Source organism: Meriones unguiculatus, chromosome 17, assembly GCF_030254825.1.
Source record: "Meriones unguiculatus strain TT.TT164.6M chromosome 17, Bangor_MerUng_6.1, whole genome shotgun sequence".
Lineage (NCBI taxonomy): Eukaryota > Metazoa > Chordata > Mammalia > Rodentia > Muridae > Meriones > Meriones unguiculatus.
In genome coordinates this window covers 99,364,382-99,384,286 of record NC_083364.1, presented here as the reverse complement: position 1 = coordinate 99,384,286, position 19,905 = coordinate 99,364,382, and the positions used below count along the sequence as shown (strand labels likewise).

Genomic DNA, 19,905 nt, shown 5'->3' with positions numbered 1-19,905 from the left:
CATATAGCTAAAAATGGAATCCACTGGGAGAAGAGGGTCTAGAAATCGGTCAAGTAGTGAGACTGGCCAGACTTAGGACTAGAGCCCAGGAAGAGCAGAGTTAGGGCCAGTGAGGACAGACCTGAGGGATATCTGAGAAGTAACCTAATAGAACCTACTTACAGTTGAAGGCAGAAGTTGAGAAGTAATCACAAGTTTCTAATTTGTGTAGTAGAGCAGGCAGCAGTCCCATTAAATAGGACAGGACATAAAGTATTGGTTTAAGGGTAGACGGAGCAGACAAATTAATCTCTGAGTCCATGGCTGGGAATTATCCAGGTGGTAACTTCTAATGAGGTGGTTAAATCATGTGTGTGTAAACATGTACATGGAGTCAGAGCTAGACATCTTCTTGTTTAGGATTCATCAGTGTATGCTTATCAAAGTGGTAGAATCATTCATGATGGACTTCTACCTCAGTCCACAGGCAGGCATGAAGCCTATAAGGGACAAATCCAATGGCATATACAGCTAGCAACAGGCAAATCCTACAAAGGGTACTAATGAGCAGAGGTGTGGTATCAACCTTAGAACACAGTTGAAGTGATAGCAGGGGTGCAGAAGCAGCAGAATCCCAGAGCAATTTCAGGTTACAGGACAGGGTAGAAGGTACAGGTTATCTCCAGTGGAGGCACCAACACACCTGAAGCCTAGAGGTAAGCTAAGAAGAGAGACAAACAAGGCTTGTCTGCACAGATGTGGGTCAAGCTAACAGTTTATTGCAAGATGAAGTTCAAGTCTCCCCTAAAAGCAATGGAGAACCTAGTGCGAATGCTGGAGCAAGGCAGCATTTTGAAAGACTTGTCTAGTTGTAACACCAGGGTGGAATAAAACCTGGAGGCTGGGAGAGCAGTTAGAAAGTTTTGTGTGCGTGGAGAGGAGGGGGTGTGTGCATGCGTGCTTAAAGTGACTGCATTGTCAGAGCATCTTCCGTGGCATGGATGAGGTGGCTCAGAGTAACAGGATAGGCAAGACCACAGTCCTCAGAAACCCAAAGTGTGGGGATGGGCAGGAAGCAGAGGAAATAACCCAGCAGGCCAAGAAGGTGCAAGCCACGGGCAGGAAGCCCAGGGCAAAGTGGCATAGTGCTGCCATTAAATCTGAAGGAACTGATAAAATATCACAAGCCAGAGGTCACCTCAAAGATCCAAAGGTTTCTGTTGTATTTGGCAGTTAGGTCAGATTCAGAGAACTGGCTTGAACCTTGGTTGAACATGAAGACGTCCAGTGTACAGGCAACAGGCACTGGAGACACAGAAAATGAGCAGCAGATGGCTGGGAAAAAAGGTTGGAGGGAGGCTGCTTTACACTCCATGTGGTTAAAAACAAACAAACAAACAAACAAACAAACAAATCTGGCTTCTATCTGGGCCTCAAGCTTTGCAACTCCGCACTGATTTTCTGGTAGGTAAAAAGAGGAGCAATGGTGCATGCTCACGTAGCCTGGTCGCAGGTGGTCCTTTGAAAGCCCCCTTTACAAGACCATTTCTTACTTGAACTGCACATAATCCAAAAACAAAGACATTAAAAAAAACAAAAATAAAGGCTCTTAAATGACTGTAGAAGAGAACTTTAAGTGTGAAATTCCAAAGGCTGTAGTCTTGAAATTAAAGAAACTAAATATTGAGAGCTATTCAGTGGATATTTTTTCCCCACTTGACTCAACCTGAGATTCCTTCTCTCACATATCCCTCACACACTTCATAAAACTAATTTACCTTGGTTCATATAGCTAAAACCCGCCTTCAGAAGCAGATCTGAAAATCACACACTTCTTGAAACTTACAACACCTAATTTAAGATCCAGGCATTTTTAGGGTATCTTATAGAAATTCCACTTGAGAGTGTCTGCTGCTATGTTCCAGGCTCTAGAAAACTATCTTACTGTTCGGTGGCCTTAAGACTACTCTTCACAGCTGGGATTTGTAGTTTGGCATGTTGTCTGGTTGAGTACATGGAACTGTAATTTTCATGCAAAGAAGCTAAAACAGAGTTGGTGTTGCAGGAAAAGGGTTGCTCGGCTGTTGTTTTGTTTTGAAATGTGCCAGGGTCTCCCTCTGTACTTCAGAATAGCCAGCAGGAATTCTGCCTCAGCCTCCAGGGTGCTGGGATTACGTGCATGCAACACCCTGCCCAGCTTCAATCCCATTTTAAAAGGGAGAGGTTTGGATCTGTTTGCGGGCAGATGCCACAAGGCGAATGAGAACCGCCGATCTGAAGGGAGGGGAGCCTGGGAGCCCATCTTGTCCACTGCGGCTCTCTCCGGGAGGAAGAAATGGAAACCAGTCACTTTCCCACAGCTCCACGTTCAGGGGCTTCCCACGACGACACACACGGAACCTTGGGGCGTTCTTGCGGTCCCCCGCTTGTGACTGCGCCTCCCCAAAGAGGTACCCACGCGGGCACCCAACGCGGCCGCGTTCCCGCAGACCCGCCCCTGGCCCGCCCACAGTCGCCCGGCACCCAATCCCAACGCCGCACACGTGACGAGCGCTCCCTGCGATGACCTCATCCCTGGTGTGGGATGACGTCAAATTCAAGATGGATGGAATCACAGCGGCAGCGGCGGCTGCGGGTTGCGCGAGCCGAGTGTGAGCGGAAAGGGGCCCGGCGCCTGCCCCGGGGCTGAAGAGCGGTGAGTAACCGTCACGCTCCACGCCCTAGGAGGACGTCGGGCCCTGTCGGGGGTTACGGCCTCTCCGCAAAACGCGGCCTTTCCTGACGTAACTCTGAGGTGATTTCTCTCCTTTTTTCCTCCACCAGTGGGTTGCGGGCACCGGCCCTTTTGCGCGTGCGCGAGGCTGCGGTCCTCACCGAGCATGCCCAGACTCCCACGTAGTCGAGCGTGCCTTTGCACTGCGCATGCTCTGTGCCTGCGCTGGCCTCGCCCTCGCTCCTACGCATGCTCAGCCTCCGGGCCAGCTGAGCTACCTACTCTGGCGGGGTGGCCTGGGTAGCTTCGGTGTGGGGTCTGGGGTCACACCACAGCAGAGCCGTCGAGACGCCTCTGCGGGCAAGGGCGCGCTCTCGGGGCTGGGCGGTGCGCGTGCGAGGCCGGGGAGCGGGCGGTGGCGGCAGCCCGCACCTGCCGCAGCTGGAGCGTGACAGCCTGGCAACCAGCACTTCCATGGTCACCTCCTGAGCCCATGAAAAACCTGTGGTATCCTCCACCCCGTGCCAGGGGCTTTTCTCAGGAGAAAGACCCTCCGGGGACATAGCGTGGAAGACCTCCCTGCCGCTCACACGTTGGCCGGTCTCACCACCTCCCAAGTTTGGATATTTGGAGCACCTTTGAATGCCCTTCTGCAGAGACTGCATCTTGTAGTCAAAGGACCATGCACGTGTGTGTCTCTGAGGCCCTGGGTTCTGAAGAACCGCACAGTGCTGCAAGTATGCAGGGAGCCTTAGGTACTCCCTAAAGTTACCACAGTGCTGGGGGACACTGAGCAGCCCTCCAAAGCCTGGAATTTTTAGGTGGTGCATAAGTTCTAATTGCTTCTACGTCCTCGGACATCTGTGTTACAGCGTAGTCCGGTGATTGTTTATCAGGATGACCCTGGGTCATAAGTTCCTGGGTTTGTTTCGTGGTCCTCCCACCTTGTTTGAGAGGGCAAAAGTAGGTTAATCCAAGGAAAGCCCTCCTCCACGTCTGGTGATTAATCATTACCCTTAACCTTACCCCTAAATATTGACATTAAGTAGAAAGTAAAGTAGTCACTTAGAAGCGACTCTTTAATTCGGTTAGCATATACTTACTTAACACTGTATTTAACAGCACAGTGTTTTTACTATTTATTGGGAAGAATAGAGAGCATCATTCTTAGGAAATATAAATTGTCAGTAGAGGCTCTCCCTCGAGGTATTAGCAGTATTATGTAGTAGGGAATATTAGGTTTGGGAACTATAAAAGTAACAACATAGTAAAGGTCTCTAAGCAAGGAGAAGTCATTTTAGTTGTCCTAGCACTAGAATTGATTGAGGGCTGTATTTATGGGTATTAAAGATTGGCCAAAGGGCAAAGGAAAGAGTATACTTTTCTGCCAGAGACCTGGCTAGCATCACCCCATCCTAAGACAATGGTCTTCAAGCAGATGTGAGAATGTAGGTTACAAGTGCCATGAAGGACAGGTAGGTTCACTGAGATGAATCTGTTCAGAAAGCAGCCAAGAGCTAGTGTCTGAAGAAGTCTGAGCAGAGATACAGATGGAGTCAGTCCAGTTGTTAGTGTAGCCACAAAAGCTCAGGAAAAGCTGAGAAAATACTCCCATGTTGTGCTCTATAGACTCTGATAGATAAATATGAACACATTCAATACTCAAGTCTAGAGAGCTTTTTCTGCATGGTGGACACCTTTGAAAACAAGGGCTTTTGTGGAGAGCATGTGGAATCTTCTGAGGGATCCACATACAAAAGCTGATGCATTGAAATCACAATGGTGTTATTGCAGAGGGATGAAGTGTTGCTGTTGGCAAATTACAAAAGCTTTGTAGTTCCATCTAAATCTTCTTGCACAAAGTAGCCAAGTAAAGGAGAGATAGAAGATATTTTTAAGTTTCAGAAACTGGAAGTGCAGATTTGTGTGTTAGCTGGTAAGGAGTGGGTTTGTTGCTGTGAAGAGACACCATGACCAAGGCAACTCTTAGAAAGGAAAACATTTCATTGGGGCTGTCATCATGGTGGGAAGCATGGCAGTGTCCAGGCAGACATGGTGCTGGAAAAGGAGCTCAGAGTTCTACATCTTGATCTGAAGACAGCAGAGAGGGACTGTGTCCACATTGAATGTAACTTGAGCATAGGAGACCTCAAATCCAGCCCCTATGGTGACACACTTCCTCCAACAGGCCACACCTCCTGATAGAGCCACTACCTATGGGCCGAGCATTTACACACATTAGTCTATGGGGACCATACCTTTTCAAACCACTACTGCCACCAAGGTTTGGTACAGAGGTGAGTCTTGCTTGCTAGTTTGTAGTTTGGGTTTTTCTAGGAAATAATTTAAGAAAAAAACAAAAAACTGTAGTCTAAAACAGGGCAGTAAAGTGGCCAACTTTATTTAGAGAATAATCAAAGAGCTTCATTTCTACTCCTTAATTTAACTGGAGTAGAGAGTAGAAAATTATCACACATTTACTATGTAGGATTCCAAATTGGGTATCATAAGAAATGCCAAAAGACCTTAAAGAGCTTGCAGTCCTGGTGGGACACACAGCGAGTTAGCATATAACAGTGAATAAACCTAGTGTAGTAATGTGCCTGTTCTGTGTGGCAAAGGAGTTGGCAGGAGGCATTTGCTTTTTGCCTTTTTTGGTAAGGGCTTGCAGCCCACATTGGACTTGAACTCATAAATCCTCCTGCCTCAGCTTCCCAAGTACTACAATTGTAGACACATGCCACACACTGAATTTTGTTTACCTATTCTAAGCTTAAGTAAATTAAGGACTGTGTTTTAGTTGGCCTGCTTTAATTTAGTATACAAACCTAGTGACCTAAACAATACAAGCTTACTTTCTCACAGTTACAGAAGCTGGAAATTAGAGATAAAGGTGGCATTGGCAGGCCAGGCTTCTCCTGAGGCCTTGCCCCTTCATCTGTGTCCTCTTGGGATCTTCCCTCCATGTTTTTCTCTGTTCTAATTCTTTGTTCAAAAACATCAGTTTTATTAGATTAAGACACATTTTAACTTAATTAGCTGTGTAAAGATCTCAGCTCCAAATATGATTGCCTTTTAAGGTGTAGAGGTTAGGACTTTAACAAACAAACGAGGGATGTTGGCTGGGAATGTTCAGTCCTAAAGAGTTCCCAAAGGGTTAGAACTTGAAGTGAGTTGGAAAAGGGGTTTGATGAAATCAAATGGTTGGTAGGATGGTTCAGGTTGACTGGTGGAGGAGGTCAGATGGACAGCTTGTATCTCAGGAACAAAAACAGGACAAAGCCACAGTAGGTAACTAAAGAATTTTAAGTAGTTTAAATACTGTTGTCTATAGAGGCTTGAAGACTTTTTTAACTTTAATTTTAATTTTAGCCTATTATGTTTTAACTAGGACATATGGGACTGTAATTTTATTCAGTATTACAACAAGATGATTCCTGAGCTCCCTCTGCACCCCTGGGGACTACACCAGCCATCACACTTTTCTCTCCATCAGTACATTTAGCACATTGAAATTGAGTTTAGGGATTTCCTTTTCTCTAGACAGTAGGGCTTTGTGTGTCTTGAGTACCCCTGTGTAAAGAATGTAATTAACATCCCTTAGATACATCCCTCCATTTACATGCCTTGTACATGGAGAGGGCCAGTGAGCAAGCTGCATTTATGGAAGAGATTGTGTGCTGGGTTACTAACAAAAGCCTTGCATGAAGAATCTAGCACATGAAGGACAAGCTTGAAAGACAGGGCAGGAGCAAGTGGCATGTAGAAGTATGCCATAATAGAAACTGACTGGTTGGGAGGGGATTTATTATAAATAAATAAACACAAACACACACACACAATTACTCTTGAAGTTTGAGGAAAAGCTTAAAAAAACAACAACAAACTCAGGCCAGAAAGGACAAATCCAAACCACTTGTTAAGAATGTGTGAGTCAGGTACTAGAGCATTGCAATTTCAGACCACACTGAGATCAGTCATTTGGCTCTACTCAGAGCCAGCTTCCTGTCACCATGTAGTAAAATCAAGTGGAGAGTGTGAGGGCTAAATACAGAATTACGGGCCTGGGGATGAGCTGTGTGTGTGTGTGTGTGTGTGTGTAGTCAAATGTTGGACACTCACCTTGTATCACACACATCCCTCAACTTCCAGGATCATATCAGGCTTATATAATAAGCACTCTCCAACATTGCAGAGGGGCGGTGTTCCCAAAGCTCAGCCTTAGGTTAGTAAAGGGAGATTTCCCACAGACTTGTTAGTGTGCATTTTTTAATTAGTCCCAGAGCATAGTCTTTTGTAATGATCTTTAGCTATGATACCAGTCTCTTAGATTGAGATATGGGAGATCGTTTTGAATTTTCTCTCATCTTCTCAGCTTTCCTTTATAGTATCTTGTTGAGTTTCTGAGAGTTTCCCTTTCTTATGCGTCTTTCTCCAGAATAGTCTTATTCCAAAATTTCCTACCTACCTTAAACCGGAAATCCTCATTCTGAGTAGCATAAGAATGGAAATACTTGGGTTGAATTAATTTATATTAAGATACAGATGTCTCACCTCACCTCAGCAGCCAGTGTATCATAGTGTTTGTATGATGACATGAAATAATTTGAGTTCAGCTATGAGGGGCTTTAGGGTCCTTCCAGGAAGTTGAATTGAAGCCAGGGCATCAAAAGATTTTAAACCTGGGCCAATCAGATAACATTCCTGGAAGTTCTGAGCCTTTGGCTTTAACTTCAGTATCAAGTGAGTCCCAAGCCCTACCTGATTCCCACCAGTCACTCATTCATCCACCCTCCCATTACCTGGCCACATTGATAGCCTCCTGACATTAGTGTTCTTCCACACTCTGTGCCTTCTTTATCACATTGTTGTCTGCCCGGTCACAGGAATGTGAGGTGAAGGAGAACAGGAAACCAGCCAACGAGCTCACCTCCCATCACCAGTACCTCTTATGCTGCACTGTGTACAGCAGGCTCACAAACACTCGGGAGAGGAAGAGAGAAGAAAGATGTGTACTTGCCAGGTGGGATTTTCTTTGTAGATTGGGCTTTTCTCAAGTTGCTTTGTTTATGCCTCATGGGATTTCCACATGGTATGGGTAGGGCTAACACTGAACAGGCAAGGACATTACTGCTCAGAAAGGATGAGTAATCCTGATAAGATTACCATTCATGATAGGTAGCACTAGACTATATAGCTGTCTACCATGAACTTTTACTAGAACAGTTTTCTCCATTCTCTCCCTTTAGAATCTTTAGGAAACAACATTAGGTAGAACCATATCAGGCAGAGTTTGGAAAGATATTTATAGGGAGATCCAAGTAATGAGGAAGTCAGTCTGTTTCAGAATCTGTTTTTTTAGGGGACTTTGTCTCAGCTACTCCTGCCCTTAATAGGCCTTTTCTTCCACAGTTCAGTTGCCGAGCACCTTCCCGGCCTTTCTGGTTAAGTGATGGGATTTCTGCATAATGAGTTAGGTGGAGATGAGCAGGCCAGGGACAGTAAGGGCTGTGTGTTTTGTACATGAGATTTGTAGCTGCTGTTGAGTTGTAGTTAAATCATACAGGAAAATGAATGTGCTATACTCTAACATTCATTGGGAAAGTGCGCTCAGCAGCACAACTGCTCTTCTGAGGGTTGAGCAGCTGAGATGTCAACAGGTCAGGTCTAGAGGATTCATCTGTACTTCCCCAATCATAGTGTGCTGGATTGCAGTTCTGCTTTTCCCCTTTGTTTGCTTTCTCAAGGCAGTGTTTATGCTTTAGTTGAAAAACTCAATAAGCGGTTACACCTGCTATAATCAAGATGCAAGAATTCAAATAGTCCTTGTTTTCAGGTAGACCAGGACTGGGGCCATTGCTTTCAAGTCCTCATAATTGAATTAAAGTGTGAATCCATACCACATCTCTTCAGTCTCTAGAGACTGTAGGAACAGGTGTCACTCTTCTGCTTATGATCTCCAGTGTCTTCATTTTGGTTCCCAGACCCCTTTCATGTATCTCAGGGTCATGACAGTTTTTTAGGGGACTTTGTCTCAGCTACTCCTGCCCTTAATAGGCCTTTTCTTCCACAGTTCAGTTGCCGAGCACCTTCCAGGCCTTTCTGGTTAAGTGATGGGATTTCTGCATAATGAGTTAGGTGGAGATGAGCAGGCCAGGGACAGTAAGGGCTGTGTGTTTTGTACATGAGATTTGTAGCTGCTGTTGAGTTGTAGTTAAATGACTCTTGTTCTCTCTTGTTTGTGGTGCTTCATATACTGCCCCTGTCCCTTGCAGGTCCCCTCACCTTTCCCCCCCTGTCTCTTTCCCATGCTTTGGTTCCTCATCTGGCTATCTTTCACCTGGGTCTAGTGGCTGTCACCTGGACTGCATCTCCTATGAACAACATAGACATTTTTCTGTTCCTACATATTGTATATTGTCAATAGATTGATGTGTGCTATTCCTATGCAAGACTAAACTCCAGGAGCTAGGCTGTGCTTGTCTTTTTAACATCCTCTGTGGTTAGTAGAGTTTTAGCACATTCTGGGTGGATCCTAGCTTCCATTTCTGGTTTCAGATTGTCTTGCTGTTTTGATTTTTCTCTCAAAAGTAGAGCCTGATACAAAGGTCTAGATATAGGTGTTTGGGCAGAGATTCCAGGGAACTCAGAAAAGGAAATAGATGTGCATAAAGGTAAGGCTGATAAGTTGTCGCTCAACTGTAGAGTGTTATTAGAACTGAATCCCCTAGAAAAGGAGAGGCAGGGAGGGAAGCAGCCTGATGTCTCTGCCAAATCCATCCTTTTCTTCTCCCTATCCTGGCAGGATCCTTGGAGACATCCTTGACTCTTCCCATTGCTCTGTAGTTACTCCATTAGAAAACTTAATGGCTCTGCCTTTGTATCTAATGCCAGCCCCTGGCAGACTGTCATGGCAGTAGACTCCTCCTATGTCCTTTGCTTTGTTGTGTGCTGTCCACAATAAAGCCAGAACTATTATAATTAAGACATAACTCAGGCTTCTTGCCTATGGTCCTCCAATGGCTACCCATTTCCTACATAGTAAAATCTCCTCACAGCTACCCAGCCTTACAGTCTGACTCCTGAGATGATCTTGTCCATATTTCCAGGCTCTCTAGGCTCCAGTTGTTTATCAGCTTAGTTCTTACCTCTGTTGTGTTGTATTTTCTTCATAATCTCCAGGCTCATGCTCTACTTTCTTGAGTCTTCTCAAATGTGCTTCCATGACTGATTGGTTGCTAGGTAGGTACTGTTTTTGGTGCTGAGTGATGAAATAATCATCTCATTTGCCCCTCAGCAGCATTGTATGGAAGCAGTTACTGTCTCTGCTGTATAGGGGAAAAATTGGGGCTCAGAGTGACAGACTAGCCAAGAACACATGTAACTCTGACCTCCCGGGGGGGGGGGCGGGGGAGTGCTTTTACAACTCAACTGGATGTATGCTTACACACAGGGATATGTCTGTCTATAACTGAAACAGGTTTTCCAAGCCCTTGCCACATTTAGTATTTTCTGACATTTTTTTCTATTAGTGCTTTATCTGTTTTTTAATTGCTGGTTTCAAGCTATTAAATTGAGTTAAAAAAAAAAAAAAACCTGACAAATATCTGCCCAACCTTTACTTTTGGTCTGCTATTTCCCCTGTGTCAACATCTTCAGAAATTCTCAGTGCTACAGACCACCAGTGCATGGCTGAGTCAGTCTTGTGGCAGTCTAAACTCAGTGCTTTTCTGCTGACCCCTGTAAAAGATGAGATGTGTCCTTACATAGATGTGTGGTTCTTACAGTGAGCTAGGAGTGAGTGAGAAATGGAAATAGCTGGCAGAAAACAAAGGAGCTCATCCAAGTATTTGTTACAATAAAGAGCTACATGTCACTATTAAGGGAAGGCAGGCAGGAGTGAAGGGAAACCTGGTGGGTGCTAGCTTCATTTCTAGTGGCAGAGCTGAAACGCCAATAACAGCCACACTCCTGTCTGCATCTTGCACTCTGTTCTCTCTGAAAACCAAGGAGCTTAATCTCCAAGTGACTAGTAAAGGCTGACCCTGAGAGCCAGGAGCTGTGGACTTGTGACTTTGGAGGACCACGGGCAAGAAGTCTTCAGTTAAGGCTGCAGCTGGGTGTGGTTCTCAGCAGCAGTCTTTAGAATAAGTTTGTCAAAGATGTATCTAGTCACTGTGGATACATTCCAGTAGTAAAAATCAGTATCTGACTCTTTCTGTCTCTGTCTCTGTCTCTGTCTCTCTCTCTCACACACACACACACACACACACACACACACACACACACACACACACACGCATGCATGCGTGTGCATGCGCGCGCGCTCGCACTCTCCGTGGTGCTGGTAATGTGATCAAGGGTCTTCATGTACAAAGCAGGTGCTCTACCACTAAACTACATTCCCAGCTCCATGACAATATCTGTTTTGTTCTAGAGCACCAGGGAGGGGGTGGTAATATGGACCTTCTCCTTTGATACTAAATTAAACCTATTCTTATAGTCCTGACAGCTGCACATTTGTTGAGTGTTTACTGTAGATGCTTGTTCATCTAATCTTTGCCACACCCTTGCAGGAGGGCACAATTGTTACCCTGCTTCACACACAGACCTGTGTACAGAAGGTATCAGCTCACAGGGTGCAGCTTGCACCTCAGCCTAGCATTTGGTCCCAAAGCTCACACCCACCAAGTTGCCTTCTCTCATCTTTAGGTTTGAACAGAATTTCAGTGACCTTTCAGTTCAAACCCCTTAACCAGCTTTACAGCCAGGCTAAAATTTTTGACAATTCATAATTATTCCCTGAATAAATTAAATGTAACCAAGCATTAGATGGGTAAGGACCCTAAATACTCAACCTCATTTTCAAGTGTCATCTCTGTGTATACCTATTAAGTTTGAGCAGGCCTTTGGAATACAAATGGTGATAGTCTCATTTTCTGTCTTCCAGATAAACTGCAGGATGGAGGGACTGCTGCATTACATCAACCCAGCACATGCCATCTCTCTGCTCAGTGCCCTCAATGAGGAGCGCCTCAAGGGACAGCTGTGTGATGTGCTCCTGATTGTTGGGGACCAGAAGTTCCGTGCTCATAAGAACGTCTTGGCTGCCAGCAGTGAGTACTTCCAGAGTTTATTCACGAATAAGGAGAACGAGGCACAGACTGTCTTTCAGCTGGACTTCTGTGAGCCTGATGCTTTTGACAACGTTCTGAACTACATTTACTCTTCTTCCCTTTTTGTGGAGAAGGGCAGCCTGGCTGCTGTGCAAGAGCTGGGGTATAGCCTTGGTATCTCCTTCCTGACCAACATTGTTGCCAAAGCCCCTCAGGCTCCTTTTCCAGCCTGTCCCAACAGGAAAAGAGTACCGGTGGAAGATGATGAGACCAGCTCTCAAAAGCGAAGTGTCATTGTATGTCAGGGCAGAAGCGAAGTGCCAGGGAAAGCCAGTGGTCCAGCTGTGCAGGATCTCAGCCATGCTGCCCGGGCCTCCCCTAGTGGTTCAGTCAAGACCAGCACCAGTAAGCCACATGTAGCCAAGCCGCCAGAACAGTTTCACAGTCTGTCCTTAACTGAAAAGAGCTGGCCGAAGGATAGTGCTGCAGTATATGCAAAGTCTCTGGAACAGTCTGGGGCTTTGGATGATCCTAACAGGGGCAGTTTGGTAAAAAGAAATGCAGTCCTGCCCCCACAGCCTTCACAGGACAGGGAGGCCACAGATGATAAACCAGGGGTGAGTAGCCAGCTTCCCAAGGGGAAAGCTATAGAGCTGGCTCTGAAGAGACCACGGCCACCTGTCCTGTCTCTTCGTAGCTCATCAGAGACTCCATATCTCTTAAAAGAAACTAGCAAAGGAGGTGGTCAGGGGGAGGATAGGAACTTGCTCTACTACTCTAAGCTAGGCCTGGTGGTCCCATCCAGTGGGCCTGCTTCTGCAAACCAGAGCATTGACAGAAGTGGCCCACTAGTGAAAAGCCTCCTCAGGCGGTCACTATCTATGGACAGCCAGGTTCCTGTCTACTCCCCATCTATAGATTTGAAGTCATCCCAGGGATCATCCACGGCAGCAAATGAGGCACCGGGCAGTATGTTCTGTGCGATGTCTCAAAAGTCATCTTTAAAAGAATGCAGTGAAAAAAAAGCCCTGGATGACAGGCCTCAAGTGCTTCAGCCTCATCGTCTCAGGTCCTTTAGTGCTTCTCAGTCGACAGACAGGGAGGGGTCCTCCCCTGTGACTGAGGTGCGCATTAAGACCGAGCCCAGCAGCCCACTGTCGGACCCCTCAGACATCATCCGGGTCACTGTGGGAGATGCAGCAGCAGCAGCTACAAGAGACCTGCCCCTCAAAACAGAGGACGATCAGAGGGATATGAGCAGACTCCCAGCAAAGAGAAGGTTCCAGGCAGACAGAAGGTCACCCTTGAAGAAGGCAAGGGCAAATGAGCACGGGCCTGCTGTCTCAGAAGAGAACTGTGAAGAGGGCAGGAGCCCTCCTTCCCTTGACAGCAACTTCCCAGATTCTGACTTAAACAGAGAGGAGTTTGGTGAGTTGGAGGGGACGAGACCAAACAAAAAATTTAAATGCAAACATTGCCTTAAGATTTTTAGATCAACTGCGGGTCTTCACCGCCATGTTAACATGTACCATAACCCAGAGAAGCCTTATGCTTGTGACATCTGTCACAAGAGGTTTCATACCAACTTCAAAGTGTGGACACACTGTCAGACCCAACACGGCATAGTGAAGAACCCATCGCCAGCCACTAGTTCCCATGCAGTATTGGATGAGAAATTCCAAAGAAAGCTGATTGACATAGTGAGAGAGAGGGAGATTAAGAAGGCCCTGATCATTAAGCTGAGGCGCAGCAAGCCTGGCTTCCAGGGACAGAGTAGCTCCCCAGCACAGCAAGTCATCAAGAGGAACTTGCGCTCCCGAGCCAAAGGGGCCTACACTTGTGCCTACTGTGGCAAGGCATACCGCTTTCTCTCTCAGTTTAAGCAGCACATAAAGATGCACCCAGGAGAGAGGCCCCTCGGAGTGAGCAGAGCTTCTAAGCCAAAAGAGCAGGCTCTGGCACGCGCGGTAGAGAGCAAGGAGGTTTACCCGTGCCGCCTCTGTAATGCTAAGCTCTCTTCTCTTCTAGAGCAAGGCAACCACGAGCGCTTGTGCCGGAACGCCACCGTTTGCCCTTACTGCAGCCTCAGGTTCTTCTCCCCCGCACTGAAGCAGGAGCATGAGGACAGGTGTGAGTACAAAAAGCTGACCTGCCTGGAGTGCATGCGTACCTTCAAGTCCTCCTTCAGCATCTGGCGGCACCAGGTAGAAGTGCACAACCAGAACAACATGGCTTCAGCAGAGAACATCTCCCTGCCCACCCTAGACCACAATGGTGAAGTGGCAGCTGCTTCCAGGTTTCAGGCTGAGCCTAGCAAGGTAAACCATGTGGCTGCTCCAAAAGAGGACACAGCATTTAGTGATTCTTCAGAGCAAGTGAACTTTGATTCTGAGGATTCCTCCTGCCTCCCTGAAGACTTGAGTCTTTCAAAGCAACTGAAAGTTCAAGTCAAAGAGGAGCCTGTGGAGGAGGCTGAGGAGGAAGCTCCTGAGGCCAGTGCAGCTCCCAGGGAGGCTGGCCCCAGCAAGGAGGCAGGCCTATGGCCCTGTGAGAAATGTGGAAAGATGTTCACGGCACATAAGCAGCTGGAGCGACATCAGGAGCTGCTGTGTTCCGTGAAGCCCTTCATCTGCCACGTATGCCACAAAGCTTTCCGTACCAACTTTCGGCTCTGGAGTCACTTCCAGTCCCACATGTCTCAGGCCACAGAGGAGCCTGCACAAAAAGAGGCAGAGATGTGTCCTGTGCCCACAAACTCCCCCTCACCACCACCTCTGCCACCTCCACCACCCTTGCCCAAGATTCAGCCCCTGGAGCCTGACAGCCCCACAGGCCTGCCTGAGAACCCGACCCCAGCCACAGAGAAGCTGTTTGCACCCCAGGAGTCAGACACCCTCTTTTACCACGCTCCACCCCTTTCAGCAATCACATTTAAAAGACAGTTCATGTGCAAGCTCTGCCATAGGACATTCAAGACCGCCTTCAGTCTTTGGAGTCATGAGCAGTCACACAATTAAAGGACATTCCCCTCTCGCCTGTCACAAAACAACAGGCCCTTTGCTTGTGAACTGTGTCCTAAGACAAAATATTAAATAATAATAATAAAGGTTGGGAATTGTTATGTTTGAATTTTAAGTTTGGGATAAATTGAAACTGGCTGGGAATGTCCTCACAGCTTTAGGAACAAACTCTGAAATATTGTGGTTCTGGACCTCGCAGCAGGGTTTGATTCTGTTACTGTTGAAGTTGGGTTAATATTGGTGAATTGCATGGTTCCTCATTCCGAGGTGTCACTATAATTACTTGATTGGGGTTTTTGTTTTTTGGTTTCTAGGTAGTGGAATGCTAGGGAAGTGTTTGATTATTATTACAGACACCTAAGTTTGAGGTAATCCTTAGCCATGTTTCTAAGGCCAAAAACCATACAAGGAAGAAGGGGTGTAATTTGCTGTATTGAGTCAGATTTTAGAATACTTCAGCAATAAGAAAAGACAAACCCCAACTTTAATAAATTATCCTGACACTTGATAAGACAAATATTTGGTATTTTGTGGTTCCATGAAACTTTCTTTTTGTATGAAAATTGTGAGCATTTAAATCAGCAATAGTCACACTTAGATTTTTTTTATAAAATAACAAGCTGTCAGTCACTTCATCTAATCAGTGATGGCCATGTACTAAGGAAGGCAGAGTATTGGAAGCAAGTTTGTGGGGTGTTCTACAGTCAGCAACAACAGCTTGGTTGTGAAAGCCACTGAACTCTGTGGGATGTTCTCTGCATCATAGTATGGCTTTCAACTGGCGCTTTAGAACTGACAGTGTTTGGTCTCTGCCAGCTTGAAACTTGGGTATCATTGGGATAAGCAGTGCTAGCATGAGGTTAGCAGAGCACACACAGCCTTACCACATCCCAGACCATTCCTTCTAGAGGCTTCAGAGATTGGAGGAAATGCCACATTGCAGCTTCCACGTGCTTTCTAAGAACTGTAGGCACAACATACACATTTTCTGCCTGTCTTTTGTGAGGACTTCTGTGGGAGTATTGTAGTGGATGGCAGTGAAAATGTCACTATCTGATACGCAAATGTGTATTAAATCACTAGCAAGGGTCCAAAATTAGTTTTTGCTACTTGATTTAGTACTTATGGTTTGGGCTCTTTTTTTTTTTTTTTAATGTAGGTTGTAATTAAAACTCTTCATAGGCAGTATCCAGAGTTCAGTGGAATATTTCAAAAGATGAAACTTTGATTTCATTCCCCAGGGAGGATCACACCTGGAAAAAATGTTAGAAGGACACAAACTCCCTGTTCACTTTTGCTGCAAGCTGTTTCTTCACATTTTCAAGGTGTGCTCTAGCAGAGGCACCGGCCCATCTCCTCACCAGCATTCTACACCCATGGTAGCAAAGGCAATCTTTATATTGAAACAAACTTTTTTTTAATAAAATACTAATTGACTTTGTATATTATAGAAGATATATGTGGAATTTTGTCTTTTATTCTTTCACTTGAAAAAACTCAAAAATTCCTAAATATGTATGCATTTTCCTATTTTGTTCCTTAAATTTGGCAGAGAAGGGAAGTAAAATTATGTTGCATTTTTACTGATTCTTGCCATCTGTTTTCTTGAACTATGCATTTTAGAGATGAACTAAAAGTATCCACCATTTAATGAATGAAGCTAGTGCCAGGCTAGGTAGCTGTCCACTGAACTCATTCTGTGTGGTGAGTGAATGGTTTTTCCCTCTGAACACCTCAAAGTGTCACTTCTTTTACGACCGTCTCCCTGCATGGTCATCTGCTGTATAGCTAGAGTGATAATCTCCAAACCTGGCATTGCCAGTGCAGTGCCCCAGGACTTGAACCTATGCTACATTTTTAAAGATTTATAAAATAACACTGTTGCAAAAAAAAGTATTTTTGATCTAAATATAGACTCTGCGTATTTGTTAGGTTTTACAGATTACCAATGTTTGTCACCTTTTTTGTCTAGGAAGAAACGTAAGACTTCAAATAAAATTTTGAACCAAAAACATTTATAATGCAGTTGTGATTTTTCTATTGCTTTTGATACTGTATCTTAAAAGACATCAGGCTGAGAGAATTTATTTTGGTGTCAAAAACTGTTCTTCCACTCATGTAACTATTTTAAATGCTAAGAAACAAAATTATGGAAGACATTAATCACTTTATTCAGTAAGCATTTTTTAGAGAATGTTTATCTCAGCCACCAGGCAGATGTTTGGTGTTCAATAAATAGGTCCTTCACCATTGTAAATCTTTAGATAGTAAAGATATTCTTGTAAATGTTTTTCTGATTGTAATTAATTTTTGCAAGTATAGAAAATGCATTGTTTCTTCTAATTATTTAAGATGCCTGCTTTTTTATGCAGTTGTGGAAAGAATGTAAACTTTTAATATATTCTTTGTTAACCTGAGAATTTGTTATTGAATTGTTTTCTTTATGTGGAAAGGATTGAGTACCTAAAACATGTTTTTCCCACTCAGAGTAAGCAATGGAGCTAACAGATCCTTGTATCTCAGGGTTAGCATTTCCAGGTTGCTAGCTAATTATCCCTTTAAAACTAGTTCAGATACATCTGTGGTTCTGCCAGATGTACAGATGACCAGGGCTGTGTGTATTCTACTTTTCTGTTTTAGAATATGTCCTTCTCTTTGAAAAGATTGCCTGGTACTCAGTCACTTACCGCCTAAACCTGCATGTAGCCACTGCAAGTGCTAATGAAAATGGTGACTGAGATAGTAAGATGGGCCTTTTCTCTGAGACGAAGGCCTGAACACTGCCTTCCCTGGTGGGCAGGCCTGGTGGGCCTGAAGCTAGTCTCTGTTTTCTGTAGTTGAGCTCTCATGGGTGTGCACGTTTGTGAAGTTGGTACATTTCCTTATTTCAAAATGAGTAGCTTTCAATCCTTTAGATTTCTTTATAAATCTCACCCATTAGCCTTTATTACAACATTCAAAGTCAGTTTGTTAATTTCTGATATTTGATGCTTTGGGAATAGTTGTGAAATGCATTATTGACTCAGATAATACACTTACTGAGTGCATACCCTTACTGAGTATTCGTTAAAACAAATTTTAGTCCAGATGTGGTGGCATGCACCTATTGTTACCATATTATCTGTTTGGAAAGCTAAGATGGAGGATCATTGAGTTTAGGAGTAGCATGGTGAGACTATCTTCAAAAAACAGGTAGAGCTATTCAAGTAGGTTTTCATTGCTTGTGGCTTTAGTGCTTTAAGACATTTGATATTTTTTATGATTTTTTTTTAGCATCTTCTTCAGTGCCCCTCAGTGAGGACTCCAGCTGGGAAGAAGACCACTGGGAGCTTTTCTCCAGGGCAGAGAGCTAAATTGGGGTTCAGATTTTAGAGAAGAAAGGGAAGTTAGTGTTTTTTAGAGACAAGCTTTGGGGAATCAGAAACATTTTCCTGTAATTCTTTAAAATAGTTGGATTCTACATTCTTAGGTTGTTTGTATACATTGTCTAAATCTCCACAGTTCTTGGTTAATACTGATTCCCAGAAGGTGGCCATAGGTGGCTTTAATCCAAACTGCCCTAAGAGCAGTTTTCATCAAATTCTGTTTAACTAAAAGCAAACGGGTTTTATAATTTTTGTTGTTACATGCCTTGGCTAAATAGAATCAGATTTTTTTTTTCTTCAGAAATAACCTTTTGGGGACTGAAAATGCATAGTCAGGTAGGGATGTAATGATGCTCCATTGCTTACTCTACCCAGTTCTGTAGTCTTTGTTTAATGGTGACCAACATTGGATGGATGGGTCAATAAATCTGTACTGTGCTCTGCTCTGAGTTGTGATGGTACTGGCATCTGTGCTTTGAAAATTACATGTAGTACTGGTGACAATAAAGGGGGACCCTTTCTGTCAGGATGATTGGGGCGGTGCTGGTGAGTTTGGGGACACATGAGTTTCTCAGGCAACTATTCCAAGTTGCCTGTAGAATTAAGTTGCTAGTTGGATATATCCCTCAGTTATGTGAGGTTCCACAGGTATGTAAACAGATGCATGGGCACTGTGCCTGTCTGCTTTATTATTCCTGCTCAGATTCAAACCTCTTCCTTTATTTTCACAAGGGTTATTGTGTGTTAGGGAGAAGGTGTAAATCTGTGACAGTGCCCAGCACCTGCCTTCAGATTTCAGCAACACCATTGATAAGCTAGTCTCTTTTCCTGTTTGTAACCTTTTTCACTGTAATGAGGCTCCTCCATCACAGGAATATAGTCCCTCTTTATTTTTGCAAATACCTGGCTGTGAATATACCACTAAGGTAAGAGAAGGATACAGAGAGAATAGATAAACTCCTACACTGGTAGATGGAGCTGCTTACACCCCTTCCAGCCAGAAGAAATGGCCAGATTTAGAATGGCAAACCCTCATACTCAAGTACAACTAGTTGCTGCCAACACAGTTACAAGTATTTGACATAGTAGGTGCAAGTTATTGGCACTTAGTGTGCAACTCAAATGAAATCATTGCTATCCCTAAGAAGAGACACAACAGCTAACACCAACTACTTATAAGACACCAGACCTGGGCGTGCTCTAACTTTATTCTCATTTCCAATCTTGGGCAATCCAGTCATAGCTGGTCTTCCATGTGGATGTTCCTTAACCTACAATTCTCATAGACTTGGTCATTTGGACATTTGTGAGCTCCTACTTTGATAGTCCTTTGATTGAACCTGCCCTTGCCATGCATGGCCAGGATATCTCAGAAACTGTGTTCTCTTCATATTGCACTATGAGGACACAAACATAAGTGATGCAGTTGCCCTGCTTCACTTGTGTTTCTGTCAATCTTGTGCCTGAGGCAGACCCTGCCCAGCTTCTCTGTACTTTCCCTCTTTGTAGCCAGAACATAATTTATGGGAGGTGTTTTGAGACTCTAAAATCCCATTCCTTTTCTTGAGCTTAACCTGTAGTTTTGGCTAATAACCAATTGGCTAGGTTACTTTTATTTTGTAGTTACTGCCAAATGGGAATTGCCTCATCTCACCCTTGCTTCATCTATTTATGGATTTTTGTTCTTGCAAAACAAAACAACAAAAACACAT

General features: G+C 44.5%; 1 protein-coding gene and 1 long non-coding RNA gene across 7 annotated transcripts in view; one reads left to right on the top strand and one right to left on the bottom strand.

Annotated features, from left to right (window-relative positions):
* Positions 1-19,905, bottom strand: part of LOC110541240 (uncharacterized) — a 59,821-nt gene that overhangs the window by 21,313 nt on the left and 18,603 nt on the right. The window lies entirely within an intron of this gene.
* Zbtb21 (zinc finger and BTB domain containing 21) lies at positions 2,563-18,642 on the top strand. 6 transcript variants are annotated; one of them, XM_021628027.2, is made up of 4 exons: positions 2,575-2,773; positions 7,579-7,715; positions 11,643-11,808; positions 13,837-18,642. In XM_021628027.2, the coding sequence occupies exons 2-4, from the start codon at positions 7,644-7,646 to the stop codon at positions 14,823-14,825; spliced, it is 1,227 nt and encodes a 408-aa protein (XP_021483702.1). In that variant the 5' UTR covers positions 2,575-2,773; positions 7,579-7,643; the 3' UTR covers positions 14,826-18,642. The 6 variants fall into 6 exon arrangements, with proteins under 6 accessions (XP_021483698.1, XP_021483702.1, XP_021483701.1 ...); XM_021628026.2 differs by having other exon boundaries at positions 11,643-13,236; XM_021628023.2 differs by having other exon boundaries at positions 2,563-2,674; positions 11,643-18,642.

Excerpts from the sequence above, each read along its gene's own strand:
- Zbtb21 (XM_021628023.2), top strand. The coding sequence starts at position 7,644 with ATGCTGCACTGTGTACAGCAGGCTCACAAACACTCGGGAGAGGAAGAG. Across the intron at positions 7,716-11,642 it reads GAAAGATGTGTACTTGCCAG|ATAAACTGCAGGATGGAGGG; the intron begins GTGGGATTTTCT and ends TCTGTCTTCCAG.